Raw genomic sequence first — 20,182 nt, 5'->3', positions numbered from 1 at the left:
GGCTGATGGCAGTTGAAGGATGGAACTGAGCATGTATGACGATCTTATTAAGTGGACATGGACATTGCTATACAGATGAAACACCAGGGGGTGCTATTATAATGCAGTTGTTGATGGCACAACTCCTGTAATAGATTGACAGTTGTGTCACAAGGGGAGCAGGCCACTGCTGCAGCTGATGTTCATCTCAGCACAGCAGAGAGTGGAAGAGTCGGCCTGGGAGTGTTAGACACTGAACTCAGCTACGGGGACCAGGTAATAATCTCTGTCTTAGTCTTGGATAACCCCTTTATTGGATTTTAATGACTCTGACCATAAGACTATCCATAGACCTCTGGCACTGCTTATATCTAGAGAAACAATGGTTAGGAAAGGTTGAAATACAGTCTCTCCTATCCTTCTTTCCCACCATTCCACTCAATAGGTATTCATTGGGCAAGAATCATAAGCATGAGACCGTCCATGTGTCCCACCAAAAACGGTATCCCCTAATAAAATGAAGCTACTTTCACACTAGCGTTTTTTGTGGATCCGTCATGGTTCTGCAAAAACACTTCCGTTACAATAATACAACCGCATGCATCCGTCATAAACGGATCCGGTTGTATTATGTCTTCTATAGCCATGATGGATCCGCCTTGAACACCATTGAAAGTCAATGGGGGCGGATTCGCTTTCTATTGCGCCAGATTGTGTCCGAAAAAACTGATCCGTCCCCATTGACTTACATTGTGTGCCAGGACGGATCAGTTTGGCCCCGCTTCGTCAGGCGGACAGCAAAACGCTGCAGGCAGCATTTTGGTGTCCGCCTCCAGAGCGTAATGGTGACTGTTCTGAGGCAAACTGAGGCATTCTGAGCGGATCCTTTTCCATTCAGAATGCATTAGGGCAAAACTGTTCCGTTTTGGACCACTTTTGAGAGCCCTAAACGGATCTCACAAACGGAAAGCCAAAACGCTATTGTGAAAGTAGCCTTACATGTCTATGGAAATATGGTAATGGATAATAACAAATATATAATTGACAAATAACATATATTTAGACATCTAAGTCTTATAGCGTAAGGCTGCTTTCACACTAGCGTTCGGGTGTCCGCTCGTGAGCTCCGTTTGAAGGGGCTCACGAGCGGACCCGAACGCAGCCGTCCAGCCCTGATGCAGTCTGAATGGAGCGGATCCGCTCAGACTGCATCAGTCTGGCGGCGTTCAGCCTCCGCTCCGCTCGCCTCCGCACGGACAGGCGGACAGCTGAACGCTGCTTGCAGCGTTCGGGTGTCCGCCTGGCCGTGCGGAGGCGTGCGGATCCGTGCGGATCCGTCCAGACTTACAATGTAAGTCAATGGGGACGGATCCGTTTGAAGATGCCACAATGTGGCTCAATCTTCAGGCGGATCCGTCCCCCATTGACTTTACATTGAAAGTCTGGACGGATCCGTCCCAGGCTATTTTCACACTTAGCTGTTCTATGCTAAAATAATGCAGACGGATCCGTTCTGAACGGAGCCTCCGTCTGCATTATTATGAGCGGATCCGTTCAGAACGGATCCGCCCGAACGCTAGTGTGAAAGTAGCCTTAGTGTGGTAAGCAATTTACCTTTCTTTTGTTTGTTGACTGTCCATTCGCAACGGCTAGCCTTGTTCCATTTGCTTCCTCGAAAGCTGAAGACAAACAAGTAAACCGATGCTTATGTCAATGTTTAAAATAGTACACAAGGTCATATAAGTATAGTGAGCGATAAAGTATTATCTGTTGCAACAGTCGTTCATAAATATTAGAGCTTGAAACAAATTCTACAAGACAGGAACTCTGTTTGAACTTTCTATTTAGTTACTTATATGTAACTTTTAGATGTTGTAATTGGAGGCTCTGGTAGACTGTCGAATAAAGCTGTGTTTCCCAGTGAAGGCTCCCTAGAATTCTGTTTGATCTTCAGACCATTGGAAAAACACATGACATGTAGACAGGGGCATACACAGGATTTTGTGAAAGGGGAGGTTTGCAGACGTGGTTATGTAGGAGTTATTTGGATAATAAAGTTCAAAAGTTCACATTGAAGGACACAAAAAGTCAGTACCATCACAAAGTCTGGCAAACAGTATAGCAAACCCATACATGGTACATCTAAGGCTTCATGCACATGACCGTTGTTTCATTCCGTGTCCGTTGTTCAGTTTTTCGTGATTTTCTGCGGACCCATTGATTTTTAATGGGTCCGTTGAAAACTCGGCTACTGCACCGTTTGTCATCCGCGTCCGTGATCCGTGGTTCCAGTCCGTCAAAAAAATATAAACTGTCCTATTTTTTTCACGGAAAATGGTTCGCAGACCCATTCAAGTTAATGGGTCCGTGAAAAAACGGAACACAACAACGGTCGTGTGCATGAGGCCTAAGAGTGCTGCTCTATTGTACAACTAAACAGTTGTACCCTACTGAATAAATAAAAGCATTTTCCATATAGTAACCTACAAAGTTCTTATATACTGTGCTAATATCAACAAACATTTCTGATATAATACCTCCACAGTTTTTTTATGTTTTATTTAAACATACAATTCACACACTGGAGACATGCCCCACATACACATATGCTCACACAGTGGACACATCCTGTGGCATACAACTCAAACAGTGGACACATGCTGCACACATACACACACAACAGGCCCTGACTTCAGACCATACACCAAAATTAATCCAAACCTCAACCAGATCTCTAAATTAAACCAGTTAAACCAAAATTAGACCAGACTCTTGAATTAATCAGATCCTAAACCAGACTCTTAAAGGAGTTGTCCCATGAAACATATTCTACATTTTTCAAACCACCACCTCTATCTAAATACTTTTGTAATTGCAAATAATTAAAAATGTAATACTACTAAAGTAGTAAAAACTACTGGTAGCTATGGTTATTCATAAAATCTGTCTGTATAGCGTTACTGCTGTTTGTTCTTGTCCACTTCACTAAGGTGGTGTGCACATACTCAGTTTAAATCTTCAACAGAACCAGAATACGCCCCCTGAGGTTCCAGCTTGAAATAAATCTAGCAGAGCAATTGGAGCAATAAATTGGGGGAGCTCTGGATCCATGTGTGGTACAGGGCTGGTTCTAGGTTTGATAGAAAGAGATTTTTATGTAGTATATCAAATCTGAGTTATTTTTTTCCCATTAATCATGGGATAACCCCTTTAAGGTAATCAGGCCCCAGACCAGACCCATACTTTAGACCAGAGAAATGAAATTCAGACTCTAGACCTCTTTTCGCCTCCTAATTCTCTTCAGCTTCAGACACTACTGCACACTACTGCACACTACTGTCACGGTGGGGAGTGGGGGGAAACTCCACACCGTACAATGTCTATATAGACCATGCCACAGGATAAGAGAGCAGGTCAACTCCTATCCATCTCCTAGCCCTGACATTATTACCAGGGATCTCTAGGGTTATTAGGGTACTAGGTTCCGGTTATGAGCCCTCCCACCATCAGGATTGGTTCATACAGTCAGGAGATCCCTGGTAATAATGTCAGGGCTAGGAGACGACCTGTTCATCTACGACACGGAGTCTGCAGCAGGCCTAGCAACAAGGAAAGGGACAGAGAGCAAGCATAAACACAAAACAGCCACAACGACTGGGTGGAACAACTATAGCTTGCTGACTTGGAGCCCACTTCCGCAGGCACAGACAGAAGGGGAAATGTCAAACAACCATGCTGGACTACAAACACCAAATAGACCAGACATGGAACATCAAATGACATAAGACAAAGACCCTGTACATAAACGCACACCAAACATCATAAACAGATGAGGAAGGGTAAGGGGACACGGGGAAACATTGGAATGACATTGCCAAAGACGTGGATGTTCCACAAGGAGGCCCTAACGGACAGGTGACACATCCAGAGAGGAGCAAAGCTCCTACTCATACAAAGGCAGACATACAACTCACCTCAAGCTCACAACTCCAGTATGAGAAGAGCCATGAGGCCACACCCATCTCCACCTTGCACACACCTTTAACCCTAAAATCATGCTAACAACACGTTGCCACCAGCAACAAGCATGCACGGCAAAAGTGTCACGGTCCACTACCACCAGACCTTGACAGCCATGACAAGAACATCCTTTTGCTGGTAAGTTTCAGGATCCAATGCTGTGGTGCCTGGAGTGCAAGAGAACCAGGCCTCATATGCCAAGGTGTGGTTTTGCTGGTGGTTTAACTGTGTAACAGTCCCTTGCGTACACTCCTTCACAGACAGACAAAACCTCAAGACAGTCTTCACAAGCCAAGTGTCTTCAAACAGACTAGGATAAATGATTTGTCCCAATGTTATATGTTTTATCAATATGATCAGGTGTTACATGTTGGATTGTTTTCCTTGCAATGGAAAGAATTCTTTGTCTTGAACTTTAAATACTAAAAGTGTATAACCATTAGGCCTCTTTCACACAAAATTGCAGTCCGCAATGCACGGGCACCGACCATGGGGCAGCAGTATGTGGATCACAGACCCATTCACTTGAATGGGTTCCTCCATCCGTCCGTTCCGCAAAAAGATAGAGCAAGTTCTATCTTTTTGAGGAATAGAAGCATGGAACGGAACACCACAGAAGCACTCCATAGTGCTTCTGTGGTGTTTCGTGCTTCCGTTCTGTTCCGCACCGCACCTCCGGATTTGCGGACCCATTCAAGTGAAAGGGTCCGCATCCGTGATGCGGAATGCACACGGCTGGTGACCCATGTATTGCGGAACCACTGTATGTGGTTGTGGATTATTGTGGGCAGTTGTGGATTATGTTTGTACTCAGGACTATTATTATCAAATTAACGTGTGTAGGCTTGAAGGAACAATAGCAGGAAAACAAAATTGAATAATAGTTTGTTATACAGAATCAAAAAGTGCGTAATGTTTTTGGTATTTTTGAGAGATCCTATTAAAAACACGATACATTCAATTAATGTATTCTACAAAACTAACCACATTTTTTGCCCTATAAGACTCACTTTTCCCCCCAAAACGGCATCTTATAGGGTAAATACTAACCAGTGCTTCCATTATGGAAGTGCTCATTGGTACAGTAGGACTGGGGAGCGGTGAATACAGCACTCCTTGTGTTGGCAGTACGCCGTGCTCCATGGTATTCTTCCGCTAGCACAGCACACTGTGTTGTGACCTGCACACCGCGTGAGGATGTAGGCACGCTCTGTGACCTCACACTGTGCAAGCAAGAAGAATGCTAGATCTCAGGGAGCGATGACTGGAACAGGACAGGTGAGTTGATTTTTTATTTTTTTTTGTCTGATTTGAGATCCGATTTGGGATCTGATCTGAGGTCTGATTGGGTGTTTGAGTTGCTGTCTAATGAACATTAAGGGTTTGATCTGATGTATGATTGGGGGTCTGAGATGGGGTCTAATTAACATTGGTGGTCTGATTGGCGTTCTGAGCTGGGGTCTTATTAACATTTGAGGTCTGATCTGAGGTCTAATTGGGGATCTGATTAACATTGGTGTCTGATCTGTGGTCTAATTGGGCGTCTGAGCTGAGATCTAATTTACCTTGGCAGTCTAATCTAAAGTCTGATTGGGAATCTGGGCTGAGGTCTAATTAACAATGGGGGTCTGAGGTGAGGTCTGATTAACATTGGGGGTCTGATTGTAGGTCTGATCGGAGGTCAGATGAAAAATATTTTTTTCGGATTTTCCTCCTCTAAAACCTTGGTGTGTCATTTGGGCAAGTGTGCCTTATAGGGTGAAAAATACGGTGATTGCTTTTTGGCTGAGTAGTCATATGCATTTTTAATTATAAGCAATCTACTGAAAAATTATAGAAAATTTCTAACACAGAAAATGCCAAGGCAATCTGTTTAACCTTGCTAATTGCTGATTACTGCACGTACAATATCACTTGTTTTCAAGGCAATATACTTTATCTGTACTGACAAGCATATAAAGAGTGTAGAGATATGAAGAAATCTTACTCTTCATACATTTATGAAGTAGGGAGCTTTAACCATCTAAACACTGTACGTGCATATTGCTTGCCTTGCTGTATCACATGGATAATATGTTTATCGTCTCCATTCTTGACCTATATTTTTGTCTATCTGTGATCTTTTAGTCTTTGTAAAATCTACCAAGTATTCACTGTGTACATAGCATTTACAGTAACTGGTTTATTACTAGGTAGTTTCCTACCAAGCTGCTCTCTGCCTGGACTATCATTTAGTTTGCACATACTATTTCCATGCGGAGTATTAAAAAACACTGATATTACCCAAGGCAAAAACAAATTAAATTGAACCTTTTATAAAATACTGTATATTAGAAGACATTTGCCCAGATTTACTAATCCTATAAATAGAGTAGGCTTGTGTCGGCTTTCTAGACCTCCACCAGATTAATCAGAGGGGTTCAGACTAGATGATAAATCTGGTGCATGGATAGACATTTTTCTCTGATTTTATACAAGCTATTGGTTGGCTTACTTTGACAGACAGATTTTTATGCCAAAATTGTGGTGCAAAATGATACATCTTATGTCCGCCCATTTCCCACAAGGCCGTAGCCCTTTTACTAAGCCACACCTCTTGTTGAGCATACCAGAAAAATGTGTGGAAATCTTAGATGTGCTAAATTGCACCTTTTTGTGTCACTTTTTAGACAGACAGTAAATTTGGGCTATTGTGTGGTTATGTTAGCAAATGCATGATTCATTTTTGATATCTTTATATACTGCACTAGACACAACTTTTCCCACCATTTTTGGTCTAATAGTACTTTGCGCCTTCTTTTGTCACTGTATTAGATTTTGTCGCATATTGTGGAAAATAATTATACCAGCGCCATGGTGGTCTAAGAAGTCTAAATAATTCTCATAGCGTTAATGCATTGTGCCGCATCTTCCCATCAGACTGCCTTAGAGAAAGCATAAAAAAAGGCAGATCTTCATAATCTTGGGTTAATTTAACCACATATATACCCTTTACCTTTCATTCACAATGTAAAACACATTTAACAAACTATTCATAGACATGGCTCACAACACAAATAATGTAGGCAAAGTATTCTGGCTCAAAATACACCATTATTAATATGTACATCCCCCCATTGTTTGTAAAAGGACTGTTACATGAAATTGTCTCCCTAGTTATAATTTTGGCTCGACGTAACTTAATATGTCATATGCTTACCAGTAAGTAGCTCATCTATGGCGTCCACCACCATCTTAGCATCCTCCTTTGAAAAGCACATGGGAGGCTTAAATTTAAGAACATTTCTATGTGGTCCATCTGCACTCAGGAGAATTCGTTTTTCTTTCAACCTAAATTGTACAATAATTTTTATTTTTTGCTTTTCATGTCATCAATGCAAAATTATACAAAAATAAAAAAAAATGGGGAGCAATCAATATTATGAATTATAATAATTTCAAGGTAACACATGTAACTTTCTATGTGAGTTATGGTTATAGAATTAAATGGATGTCTAGTTAAGAAAACCCATTTTCATATCCCCTATTGGGAATTTGAATTAACCTCTTGACCGGTGTGGAGGGCAGTAAAGAGTATTTCTCTCAGATCCTGTATTACATAGACGCCTCATTGATTTGAACAGGCACTGTGTAATGATTAATTTCCCATGTGGTGGCGCTTAAGGGAAATTTAACACTTATTGCCAGTTTTCCCCACAGAATATAGCTGATCACTGGATTGCTGTGATCAACTTATTGTCAAGGGTGCCTTCAAGTATGGATTGTGCACATTCCACAAGTTCATAAATAAATATTCAGCTTTCTAAACTGACACTATAGCAACACTAGTTAAAGCAGTTGTCTCATCTAAACATAGAAATCCACTTTTCTCAATATGGTAAGGCTATAGTAAGTGGTGTATATGATATGTACATGCTATGACACAGCTCTAGGCCACAGCTCTGCCCTCAGCATGTTAATGTGTAGCCCTGTCAATCAAAGGGAGGGGGAGTATGCAGAGCACAGGGGCGTTACAAAAGCAGTGCTCCAAGGATTTAGCCCTGCCCCCTGGTGCTCCAACTTGCTTATTTTTAAATTAAGATATCTGTGCAGCTATTTAATCAGCATAATCTCTCCTACTAGGCTGTAAGCATGGTTTATTAGCATTTAATAGCATTATTCAGGTGAGCATGTATTTTTTTTTATTTTTACAGCATTTGGGGGCATTACTATAATGTTTTATTATGAGGAGCGGAACTTCTTAAACACATTTAACTCTTGGTTAAAAGATTTTAAATGTTCTACAAAGCCATCGAACATGGCTCGTAAATGAGACGGGAGGTGTTACTGGCTTATTGGAATCCCTTTCTGACAGTAAGCAGCTATCTCAGTGTTATGCAATCACTTACTTATATATGACGTGCTGGGCCTCTGCTGTAGCCGGAGTCCTCAGTTGTCTGTCTTTAACTAGATCTACACCAACAAACAGTCCAGCACCTCTGAAAGATTTAGAATGATATTGAGAAGTCATTTTCTTTTGAGAGTACATAGAGACAGTATGCACTGCACATACAGTCGTGGCCAAAAGTTTTGAGAATAACACAAATATTAGTTTCCACAAAGTTTGCTGCTAAACTGCTTTTAGATCTTTGTTTCAGTTGTTTCTGTGATGTAGTGAAATATAATTACACACACTTCATACGTTTCAAAGGCTTTTATTGACAATTATATGACATTTATGCAAAGAGTCAGTATTTGCAGTGTTGGCCCTTCTTTTTCAGGACCTCTGCAATTCGACTGGGCATGCTCTCAATCAACTTCTGGGCCAATTCCTGACTGATAGCAACCCATTATTTCATAATCACTTCTTGGAGTTTGTCAGAATTAGTGGGTTTTTGTTTGTCTACTCGCCTCTTGAGGATTGACCACAAGTTCTCAATGGGATTAAGATCTGGACGCAAAATGTCAATGTTTTGGTCCCCGAGCCACTTAGTTATCACTTTTGCCTTATGTGCCTAGACGTAACTTAATATGTGCTCCATCGTGCTGAAAAATGCATTGTTCTTCACCAAACTGTTGTTGAATTGTTGGAAGAAGTTGCTGTTGGAGGGTGTTTTGGTACTATTCTTTATTCATGGCTGTGTTTTTGGGCAAAATTGTGAGTGAGCCCACTCCCTTGGATGAGAAGCAACCCCACACATGAATGGTCTCAGGATGCTTTACTGTTGGCATGACACAGGACTGATGGTAACGCTCTCCCTTTCTTCTCCGGACAAGCCTTTTTCCTGATGCCCCAAACAATCGGAAAGAGGCTTCATCGGAGAATATGACTTTGCCCCAGGCCTCAGCAGTCCATTCACCATATTTTCTGCAGAAGATCAATCTGTCCCTGATGTTTTTTTGGGAGAGAAGTGGCTTCTTTGCTGCCCTTCTTGACACCAGGCCATCTTCAAAAAGTCTTCGCCTTATTGTGCGTGCAGATGCGCTCACACCTGCCTGCTGCCATTTCTGAGCAAGCTCTGCACTGGTGGCACTCCGATCCCACAGCTGATTCCTCTTTACGAGACGATCCTGGCGCTTGCTGGACTTTCTTGGAGGCCCTGATACCTTCTTAACAAGAATTGAACCTCTTTCCTTGAAGTTCTTGATAATCCTATAAATTGTTGATTGAGGTGCAATCTTAGTAGCCACAATATACTTGCCTGTGAAGCCATTTTTATGCAACGCAATGATGGCTGCACGCGTTTCTTTGCAGGTCACCATGGTTAACAATGGAAGAACAATGATTTCAAGCATCACCCTCCTTTTAACAGGTCAAGTCTGCCATTTTAACCCAATCAGCCTGACATAATGATCCCCAGCCTTGTGCTCGGCAACATTCTCACCTGAGTTAACAAGACGATTACTGAAATGATCTCAGTAGGTCCTTTAATGACAGCAATGAAATGCAGTGGAAAGGTTTTTTTGGGATTAAGTTAATTTTCATGGCAAAGAAGGACTATGCAATTCATCTGATCACTCTTCATAACATTCTGGAGTATATGCAAATTGCTATTATAAAAACTTAAGCAGCAACTTTTCCAATTTTCAATATTTATGTAATTCTCAAAACTTCTGGCCACGACTGTACATTGCAATGTACACTAGAGCAGGTAGTTACAAGAATTTAAAGCAGCAACATGGGGATAATTTTCATTCTCTCATGTGGAAATATAAGAGAAAATATCTGTGCTCTTTTGATAAAATAAAAAATATGTACAGCTCTCTTCCAATCATGAGTCATAAGTAAGGATCGCAATCTGAGTGTCCGAAACATGTAGACCGCATACTTTTATCCTGTGTCTGGAAAACGTATTTGACTTTTTGGAATAAAGGATCAGATTTTTAGAAGCTGGATTTTCTTCTCCTTTGGAAGCTCTCTTCCAATGTATCTTATATTTATAAGGTGTTTTTCCCTTGCATTCTATTCAAAGAAGCCTCTTAAGCACCTTTGTTAACAGAATATTTTATCTTGGGTATCAGTCACTATTCTGAGCTGTCCTTTCTCTATTAAACATAGTTAGTGTGCTGCAACACAGTGTAGATTTCTGATTAAAGGGGTATTCCCATCACATACAATGGGGTCATATCACTAGGATATGCCCCCATTGTCTGATAGGTGGGGGTCCCACCTCTGGGACCCGCACCTACAAGGAGAATGGAGTGGGGAGAGTGGTGGCTGGAGGACCCCGGATTTCCCGGGGTCCGTACACCACTAAGCACTGCTCCCGTACAAGTGAATTGGAGCACACCGTGCATGCAGGGCCCCTGCTGCCATTCATTTATATGGGGCAGACGGAAATAGCCAAGCCAGTGCTCGGCTATTTTCGGCAGCCCCATAGAAATGAATGTAGGGTGGCTGCGCATGCATTTCCCCCACTCCGTTCTCGTTGTAGGTCCAGAGGTGGGACCCACACCTATCAGACAATGGGGCATATCCTAGCGATATGCCCCATTGTGATGGGAAAACCCCTTTAACTTTAACAAAGGTATCACCATTTAAAGATGGAAGAACACACCACTTGCCTATACTGCAAGTGGCTGATCAACTGTATAGCCAATGCAGCCAGCAGACGTAAGCGGCTGGACGGGTTTTATGTGCAGTTAACTGCACGCGCAACAGGTGCAGTCATCACAACTTTGAAAGTGCCAGGTCTGTCTCAGAAGCCTATTTCCACATTGACTTCTGTTGGAAAATGAGATGCTGTGGCCGTACTATTATAAGGCAGCCAGATGCTAACATTCATACTGTTTATCCCACTTGTAAGTGAGGTTGTATATAAGAGGAGAAGAGCAGTTGCTATACTTGTGCTGTCAGTCATTATGGAAAGAAAGAAGTGAAATATGGCCCAACAGTGGGACAGCTGGTTGCCCTGCAGCAAGGTGATTTGGAGATCTTGTCTGTTTGCTTTCACAGATAGCTGTTACCTGATATCGCCTATTATCTGGTGTTTTTCCTTTTGCTCCTGCAGCAGCTCTACAAGGTAGTTTCCCACTCTGATAGCATTCCCTCGCAAATCTTCTTTTTCAATAATGTCAAGCACAGCCAAGCCAATAGCACAAGACACTGGGTTTCCCCCAAACTGCAAGAATAACAGAACAACATGAATATGACCAGCAGGTTTGAGCACAGGATTATTGGAATAACCCATTTTACCAAAGCTAGACATGCACATTGGCTTTGCTGAACCTGACGATTTCAGAGGACCGGCAAAGAACTGAATGTGTATGGAGTCTCCTTACTGTCCCTATATGGCAGATGTCGGGGAAAACAAGCAATGGGCAGCCAGATTTAAAAATGCCTGATCCTTTTGGTAAGATAAGCCACTGCCAGAAGAATGTGGCACAGCCCCTCTCCCCAATCAGGGCACATGCATGCTTGGCCAAATATGCAAGTGTATGGGGGAGTTAGGAGAGAGAGCTGTCAATAGCTCATTTGGCTGACCATTATCTTATCTGTATGGCTAGGTTTAAAATACCCAAACAAATGTTTTTACAAACAATTTCCTAAACCAGCTACTCCTTTGTGGCGGTTCCTTCTTAACCTTATGTGATATAGACATCTACAAGCATACTATAACATATTGAAATGAGGTCCATATCGTTCCAATAGCATTATTTGTCAGTCAACAGTTTGGGCCAGTTGGTTTCTTTGTATACATGTAGAACTTTATAATCCAATTGTTATTTATGATAATAAACACTTGTGCACCAGTATGTCCTTATATCTATCAAGAGACCCTCCTAGCAAATGGGACAACATCAGATGGTGAGTATGGTACACCCTCATCTGTTCAAAACGTATACTCCACAGAAAACAAACACCCACATGTGCGCAAGATACCAAGACTCCATCTGGCAAGATATGCAATGCCCAGGTAAGAATGCACTACTGTCTGTAAATGAAGGTGGAGTAACATGGCTATGGCATTCCTTCAGAGCTGGATAAGTATAGATGTACCATTGTAAATAAGTGGTAAATGGGGCAGATCGAATCTTCTCTTTCTCTGGTATAATTCTGATTAGTCAGTTTAAATGGACAAGGGAGTCCAGGAAAGTCGGCCTTTAGTGAGAAATCTGACCCTGCTTATGAGACCTGATGGGGTGGAAATTGTGCTTTATTGTTCTTCTTTTATTGTTTAACAATTAGAATTATTATTCTGATTATCTTAGGTATCATAGTATCCCCACATACTTTTCCTATTCTATACAAAACTGTAGTAATTAATCAATAATCTGTAGAAGGACCTATCAATTGCATGCAGAGCTTTCAAATGACTTAATATTTTACACAAATTTACCGTGTTAAAGTATTCCAGGCCTGTCGCCCCAAAGGCTTCTGCAATTTTCCTGGTTGTCACAACACAAGACAGTGGATGTCCATTACCAATAGGCTTTCCCATGGTGACAATGTCTGGTACAAAATCTTCGCCCTGGAGCTGGAAACTCCAGAAATATTTCCCAACTCGTCCAAATCCAACCTGCACTTCATCAGCTATGAATACTCCTCCAGCCTTATGTACGTACCTGGAAAGAAAGAAATACAGCAATCAATCATGGATACAGAAGAGTAACACAATCGCTTTCAGGGTATGTACGCAGGGGGCATTTGGTTCACAAGTTTCTGGCAGTCAGCAAAGCCTGTAGTGATAATTGATTTCATCCTATCAATGTTAATTAATTTTATTTGTAGCAAAATTTTATGTTACTGAGCATTTATCTTACTGCCGTACCTAGAAATATTAGGTCTGCATCTCTTTACACTGAAATATGCAGAAGAATCAGTCAAGAATGTTCATAAAAATTTAGGAGCTCAAGGTTGATAAGTGAAGTAACAGTACTGGATTTCAACAGCTAATGATAATGCAGTCAATCAACATTGCTTATTGGGACAACTTCCTGCAGAATATATTCAAAAATATACGCTTTTTGCCGCATTAAAGGTTATGTGTTTAAGTAAAATAATTGGATATTATAGAAATTTTCCTGGGGCAACAACATTGGTAAAACACATCCTTCTTGTAATATCTGTATACACAGTTCACTGTGTGTTTTATGGTAGGTCCAAGGAATGAGGATTACTCAAAAAAATTATAATTGCAATATACGTATTTAGTCTCCATGACGTAGTGGAGAATAGCCCCTTGGTCTGATCTACACTGCAAAGCTGAAAATGTGAAATGTCAGTTTCTATTGTGTCATCTAGATACTAGTGTGTAAACTGGGATATTTTGGGATTTTTTTTGTATGAATAATCAGATATATTTAAAAAAACACCAACATTTAAAAAGTCATTTTGTCTTTTTAATGTCATTTTATCTACTCTTTAAGTCTATATTCACATCTTCACCATTCATCTGTGTTGCTCTGCTCTATCATAGGAGTGGAACCACAAAAATAATAGCAGTGTTAGATGTGTCACATCTAACACATGATGTCCTCGTGTCCATCATTTTAATAAACAAAATAGTGCACTTTTTTGCCTATCATTTTTTATGGGACCTGTTCCTAATGTAGTTGTCTCTTTAATTACACTATCTTTACATTTTAGACATGACCCTTTTTATAAAATAGATTTTCTTTAATAAGTCTTTTAGTTTTTACCCCGCAAAAAGTCCCTCTTAAACTGGGTACATACTCTGCCACTTTCTTGAAATAGCCAGGCGGTGGGATAACTTGGCCTCCACAGCTTTGCATGGATTCAGCAATGAATGCAGCAATCTATGTAAGAAAAGAGAAGATCAGGGCAATGTTCTAGTAGACTCGTTCTAGAAGACTCTCTGGAATCTCTTCAATTGTGGGTTGTGTAACCTTTCATGAGTGCAAAGTAGTTAGCCTAAGATCTGCAAATGTAATACCCAAAACCCACTGGTAAATCACAGTGGTTAGAAGCTCAGTAGAAATGGGCTAGACTGTCATTATTCAGTAATGTCTTCAAGGCCACTTGACATCAGCCAAGAAGACTTTCATTAGATGCCCAAGAAAACTGACAATATGAACTGCTTGTTTAGTCTACTCCTGACTACAATTGTAGTCTGTGTAATAGTTCATTACCAACAACTGATCTTGTTCTACTTCTGGGAAGGGAAAATCAAGGTTATTCAGAATAAAAAAAATCAGGCGTGATTATAAATTGCAATATTGTTTTTAGATAATTTAGTATTAAGTCTCCAACTGTAAAAAACATGAAAGATACATTTGTAACTGCCGAAAATAACACTGACACAACATGGCGTGAGTACCTCAAGAATAAAACGTGAGTAGATGATTTATATATATTTATAGCAGTCTAATTAAGTTACGGTAACTGGTAGGAACCCTATGTGTTCCCTAAGTGCCCACTACACTCATAAGTCTATAGTCGTTGGAGGCCACTCCATGAGACAACAGGAACCAATCCACAAACCCAGGAAATGAGGAGGCTCCCTACTGCTGTTATACTTGGATACTTGTGAATTACCCTGTTCTTTTAATTTGCCCGTCTTTAGTATATTTTTGTCATAGACCAGACTGCATTATCTTTTTGTTGTACTCTACAACAGATTGTCATGTAAAGTATCATCATCACCCATACTTTGGACCAAGAAGCACCAAAAAAACATGAGTGGCCACAAGTGTCACAAACCTTATGGGATATATGATCTATATTTGCAGTCATCCCTTTCTTAGTAGTGTTTGGATTATCTCTGCAATACTACTATTTTATATCACTTATGTTGTGAATTTATGTGGGATTTATTTTAAAAGATTTGAGTAAAAGTGATGTTTTAAGTAGGTTCATACTTTAGTGAAATAAAGTATCATCATCCATAATCTGATAAACACAACGCTGTGAACAAATAGATATATACACTATACAGCTGAAGAGCGCACTACAACAAGCACGCGAACGCAACATCATGGAGAATTCCAAAGGAGAGATATAAGTCTTTAGCACAACTTGATCAGCAACTGGGTAACGTCACCAACACCTACAATATGTAAAAAGGACAAAAAGGAAAAGAAAAACTGACCATTAGTAACAAAGTTTTGTAAGTTTGATCCATAAATTCCCTAGTGTAGAAGTATTTTACAGTATTATGTCAGTCTCACAAGATTAGTATGAGTACGAAACTAATATTCTGGGCTTTCAGTGCTTGTGTTTCATAACCATCCTTTTGTTTCACAAATGAATACAAGTCTTTCTTTCCCTATGACAATAGCCTTTTGTAAGATATAAAGAATTAAACAGTATATAAGTAATCCTGTTTTCTCCATCTAAACCTATCACTATGTCTCTCATGTTGCAATTTATTTTGTAGCTGAAGATGTTTTTACCGTCTACCAAACTGTTAGCCCCATCAGACAATTCTATAGTAATCTGAAATGCTACCTATTTTGAATAGTTACAGAATGAACCAAACATCTGTAACATACTTGCAATGTGGTTTAATTATCCAGATTTTAGTATCTTTTTGACCTAAGGAGTAACAAACTTTTGATATGTCATAGTCAAAGATTTTGTTCTCTTGGGATTCAGTTGCTGAGACCCTAGCCAATCGCTAAAGCGAGGAGCGCTGCAGGAGACAGACCTCAGACGGGCTTATAGGCCTTCTGTAGAGTCTGTCTCTAGCAGTGAGGCGATACAGCACTCTCTGTGAGCAATGTCTCCTCATTTTAGCAATAGTCGAGGGTCTCAGCACTTGGAAACTAGTTTTTTAAAAGTACAGTACACAGTAATGAAATAATAGATGTAAAACATAATGGACTACACATTGCTGCATGCATGAATGCTCTAAGGAACAGAGGATTAATACATGCCTTTGGCAGCAGAAAGACCACAGGATATCCTTGTGGTCTTCAGCAGATCCGTAGGAACATTTCCTCAACATTCATGGAAAATTTAAACTCAGCAAAGAATAATTACTTCAGTTCCAATACTGTAGTGCTGGTTAAATATTTTCAGAGTGGTAACACCCTGAACTGGGGGGTAGGAATATAAAAGAAGCCTAAAATTCAAACAAGTTAAACAGCATACCAGTTTGTCATGTATGCCTAAAAGAGAGACAATAAATGAAGGCGTCATATATACAGCTACCTACACAAACTGTAAGCATGCCCTGCAGGCAAGTGATCTGTAGCTGCATTGTTATAATGTATTTTTATCCCTTTAGGTCAGCAGGCTGGACCTGTCATACTGGTAATGAGGCGTACCTGAAATGTCAAGCAAGCCGGTAACAGGAAAAATGAGCTAAAGAACTGCATATCACATAAGTCACACTGCTACCCTGCAAATGACTACTTCATTCCACAGGGGTCACTAATATATTAAAAAAAAAATATAAATGATCATACAGTGAGGTATTTGAACACCCTGCGATTTTGCAAGTTCTCCCACTTAGAAATTATGGAGGGGTCTGAAATTCACATTGTAGGTGCATTCCCACTCTGAGAGACAGAATAAAAAATAAAAAATCATTAAATCACATTGTATGATTTTTTAAGAATGTATTTGTCTTGCACTGCAAAATCAGTGTTACTATCTGGTACAGAAGCCTTTGTTTGCAATTACAGAGGTCAAACGTTTCCTGTAGTCCTTGACCAGGTTTGCACACCCTGCAACAGGGGTTTTGACCCACTCCTCCACACACATCTCCTCTAGATCTGTCAGGTTTCGGGGCTGTCGCTGAGTAACAGGGAGTTTCAGCTCCCGCCAAAGATGTTCTATTGGATTTAGGTCTGGAGACTGGCTAGGCCACTCCAGGACCTTGATATGCTTCTTACGGAGCCACTCCTTGGTTATCCTGGCTGTGTGCTTCAGGTCGTTGTCATGTTGGAAGACCCAGCCACTTCCGTCTCTCAGAGTGGGAATGCACCTACAATGTGAATTTCAGACCCCTCCATGATTTCTAAGTGGGAGAACTTCAACAAAATCGCAGGGTGTTCAAATATTTCTGTTCTTTTCTGTAGATGCCTACACACATACAGTACACAGCAAGCATCTATGTGAGACTATGATTAAAGACTACACAGGTCTGAAATGCATTAGCCAGACTATCTTCCTCTGGGGCTAATATTTTCAGTCATTTTGGATTTACTGCTGTACTTTTTGGATGGATTTTATCAAGGATGTGAAATAAAGCACATGGACTCTGAGTTTAAACAGTACTGGATTTACCTGTCGATTATTTTGATGAGCCTCATTGATTATGTCATTCACTTCCTCAGCATATGCTGCCCCAGGATCAGGATGGTCTTCTCTGTATTTTCCCCTGTAGGTATCAGGTGATGGAGCCTGGAAAGTAGACACTTGTTTCAGTGTAATTTTTTATTTTTTTTTCAAGAAAAAGCAGCAGGATAAAAAATCAACAATACCTTTCAAAGGACAAGGACAGCTTCATTGACAATTATTGTTTTTTGTGCACCATGGGGCACATTCATAAAACCTTGAAAACATTTATTTTGGTGTAAGTATGGAGTTTTTAATAGGTGTAAATTTTGGGCAGGAGCAAAGCACCACGGCTACATATTTCTGGTGAATTTATGTTTTGTTTTTTCATTAAGCAAACAACATTTTAATTAAATTGTAATTTAAAAAGTCAGCCTTGGCTTCACGCATTTTATCCACCTTCTATGTCTGTAAAGTTTAACTGGCACTCATTCTGACCACCATAATTCTCAATGTATTCACCACAGATAACTGGTACAAATACATTGATAAATCTGTTTCCAATCTATTACGACGCTGTTTGCCTATAGCCACCACTAGAGGGAGCTCAGTGCATTAGAATTTATGCAGTTACGACTGACTGAAAAGGAAGCTGTAATATCGGTTTGCACTGAACTCCCCCAGTAGTGGCACCAGTGTTTTTACATTGGAAAGAGAAGGCGTTCTGTGCTTGGTACCCCTTCCCTGGGCCCTGTAACAGTCACCTGGTCTGCCTTCATTGAAGGTACCCCATCGCTTCCTCAGGTCTAATAGTTTAAAGCTTGAGGGCACAGGCTGATTTGTCACAAACAATGAGACTGTCAGTAGCCTACACCAACTGATACAAGGGCTTCTGCCAAGTTTATAAGTTATCCCTTATCCACAGGATAGGCAATAGCAAGCTGAATACTGGGAGTCTGACCACAGGAACCTCCACCAATCATGAGAACTGGGGTCCCATTGCCCATCCTCATGGAATGAATGGATGGAGCTCCATCCATTCTCTATGGGAGCGTCAAAGGTTATACGTTCTATGATAACTGAGTTAATAATTTTTAAAGTTTGCACAGATCCCTGGCTTCTCCTCACACAAGCCATACACATAAATGATATAATTCTGGAATTATTGCCACCACTAGGGGGAGCTTGCTGAAGACTGAAGATTTATCATTCAGATCAATAGGAACTATATAACTCTGTCTTTTAATGAACATGCTTAATAAAAGGTGGTATTCCTAAAGGAAAGAATGACACAGAAATAGAAGGGCTAATGAATACTCACCACATGGACAAACTCTTTTTTGGCTTCTTTTCCGAGTTGCTGAAACTTGTATGGACTTATGTCAATCAAAGACGTCACATGTCCATGGTAAGCACTGAAGCAAAAAATGACAAGCATACATTTTCTATGGAATAGGGCTCTGATATAATTTTACTACTACTACTGCTTTTATGCTCATTACCTATTTTTATTTATATACGATTATTAGAAGTCTAAAGTAAAAGCAGTCGCATGTGAATATAAATGTATTGACAGTATCATCTCTACTGTATTACAGATTTAGTCAGCAAGCAAAAATGAACGCTCTATAGTATAATGACATTTTAAAACCTACTGGTCAAGGGTTATCACATCACTGTGTCCAGAGTACTGTCGAGCCAACCGTAACGCTAGGTCATTTGCTTCTGACCTGAAAGACAAATTCAAACAAATAAGGAGTGGGAACTCTATATATTCTTTATGAGAAAGGGTTTTCGGAAAGAGAATAATGCCTTATATTAAGTTGTCAGGTCAACTGTATATCGTGTATATGACATTGCTGTTTGCTATCACAACACATAGAATGCCTGTTACATACCCGTAGTAGTTGGTAGCATGGTGTACCATGTTTTTATTTTTCATTTTGTATTAAAGGGGTCGTGCAGTGGATTTTTATTGATGACCTATTCTCTGGATAGATTATAAATTTTTGGAGGGGGTCCAAATCCCAGCACCCCCGCTGATCAGCTGTTTGAAGCGGAGGAGGTGCTTATGTGAGCACTGCTTCTTCATCAAGATTAGCACAATAAGGCTACTTTCACACTTGCGTTTGGTGCGAATCCGTCATGAACGAAGCGGCACCCAGGAATAGTAGTAAGTGCAGGGAGATCCCTTGGCACCGCGCTACATATCCTGATAGTTAGTTTACAATGTTTGGATACATGAAAGGTCCTCTTTAAGCTCTCCTGGCCATGGAGGCAGAAGTAAAGTTCCTTGGCTGAAGATAAGTCAGACTAAAAAGTGAAGTGCAGCATAAAGAAGAAGCCAAGTTATCAAGTCAGCTTGTCAGTACAGCAATGTTAGAGAAAGATATAGCAGAGTTGAGTTTGCCTGCCAGTTTAATGCTAAAGCCTGCTGGAACCAAGACAACGCTTGTAAAATGTTTGAAGAAACGTTTATTCAAAGTAAAGCTGCTGTTGAACTTAATTTCAAGGTCT

At 40.4% G+C, this 20,182-nt stretch overlaps 1 protein-coding gene across 1 annotated transcript in view; it reads right to left on the bottom strand.

Annotated features, from left to right (window-relative positions):
- The window catches only part of ETNPPL (ethanolamine-phosphate phospho-lyase), a 33,590-nt gene that overhangs the window by 1,749 nt on the left and 11,659 nt on the right, over positions 1-20,182 (bottom strand). Inside the window, exons 4-12 of the mRNA XM_044301956.1 lie at positions 19,321-19,395; positions 18,987-19,080; positions 17,675-17,791; positions 14,156-14,238; positions 12,819-13,044; positions 11,446-11,600; positions 8,388-8,477; positions 7,199-7,329; positions 1,594-1,658 (exon numbers count right to left, since the gene is read on the bottom strand). Of these exons, the coding sequence (XP_044157891.1) occupies positions 1,594-1,658; positions 7,199-7,329; positions 8,388-8,477; positions 11,446-11,600; positions 12,819-13,044; positions 14,156-14,238; positions 17,675-17,791; positions 18,987-19,080; positions 19,321-19,395 (1,036 nt within the window). The remainder of the gene's footprint in view (positions 1-1,593; positions 1,659-7,198; positions 7,330-8,387; positions 8,478-11,445; positions 11,601-12,818; positions 13,045-14,155; positions 14,239-17,674; positions 17,792-18,986; positions 19,081-19,320; positions 19,396-20,182) is intronic.

The sequence above is a fragment of the Bufo gargarizans genome, chromosome 1 (assembly GCF_014858855.1).
Source record: "Bufo gargarizans isolate SCDJY-AF-19 chromosome 1, ASM1485885v1, whole genome shotgun sequence".
NCBI classification, from domain to species: domain Eukaryota; kingdom Metazoa; phylum Chordata; class Amphibia; order Anura; family Bufonidae; genus Bufo; species Bufo gargarizans.
The sequence above is the reverse complement of the archived record's forward strand: the minus strand, read 5'-3'. Positions and strand labels throughout refer to the sequence as shown.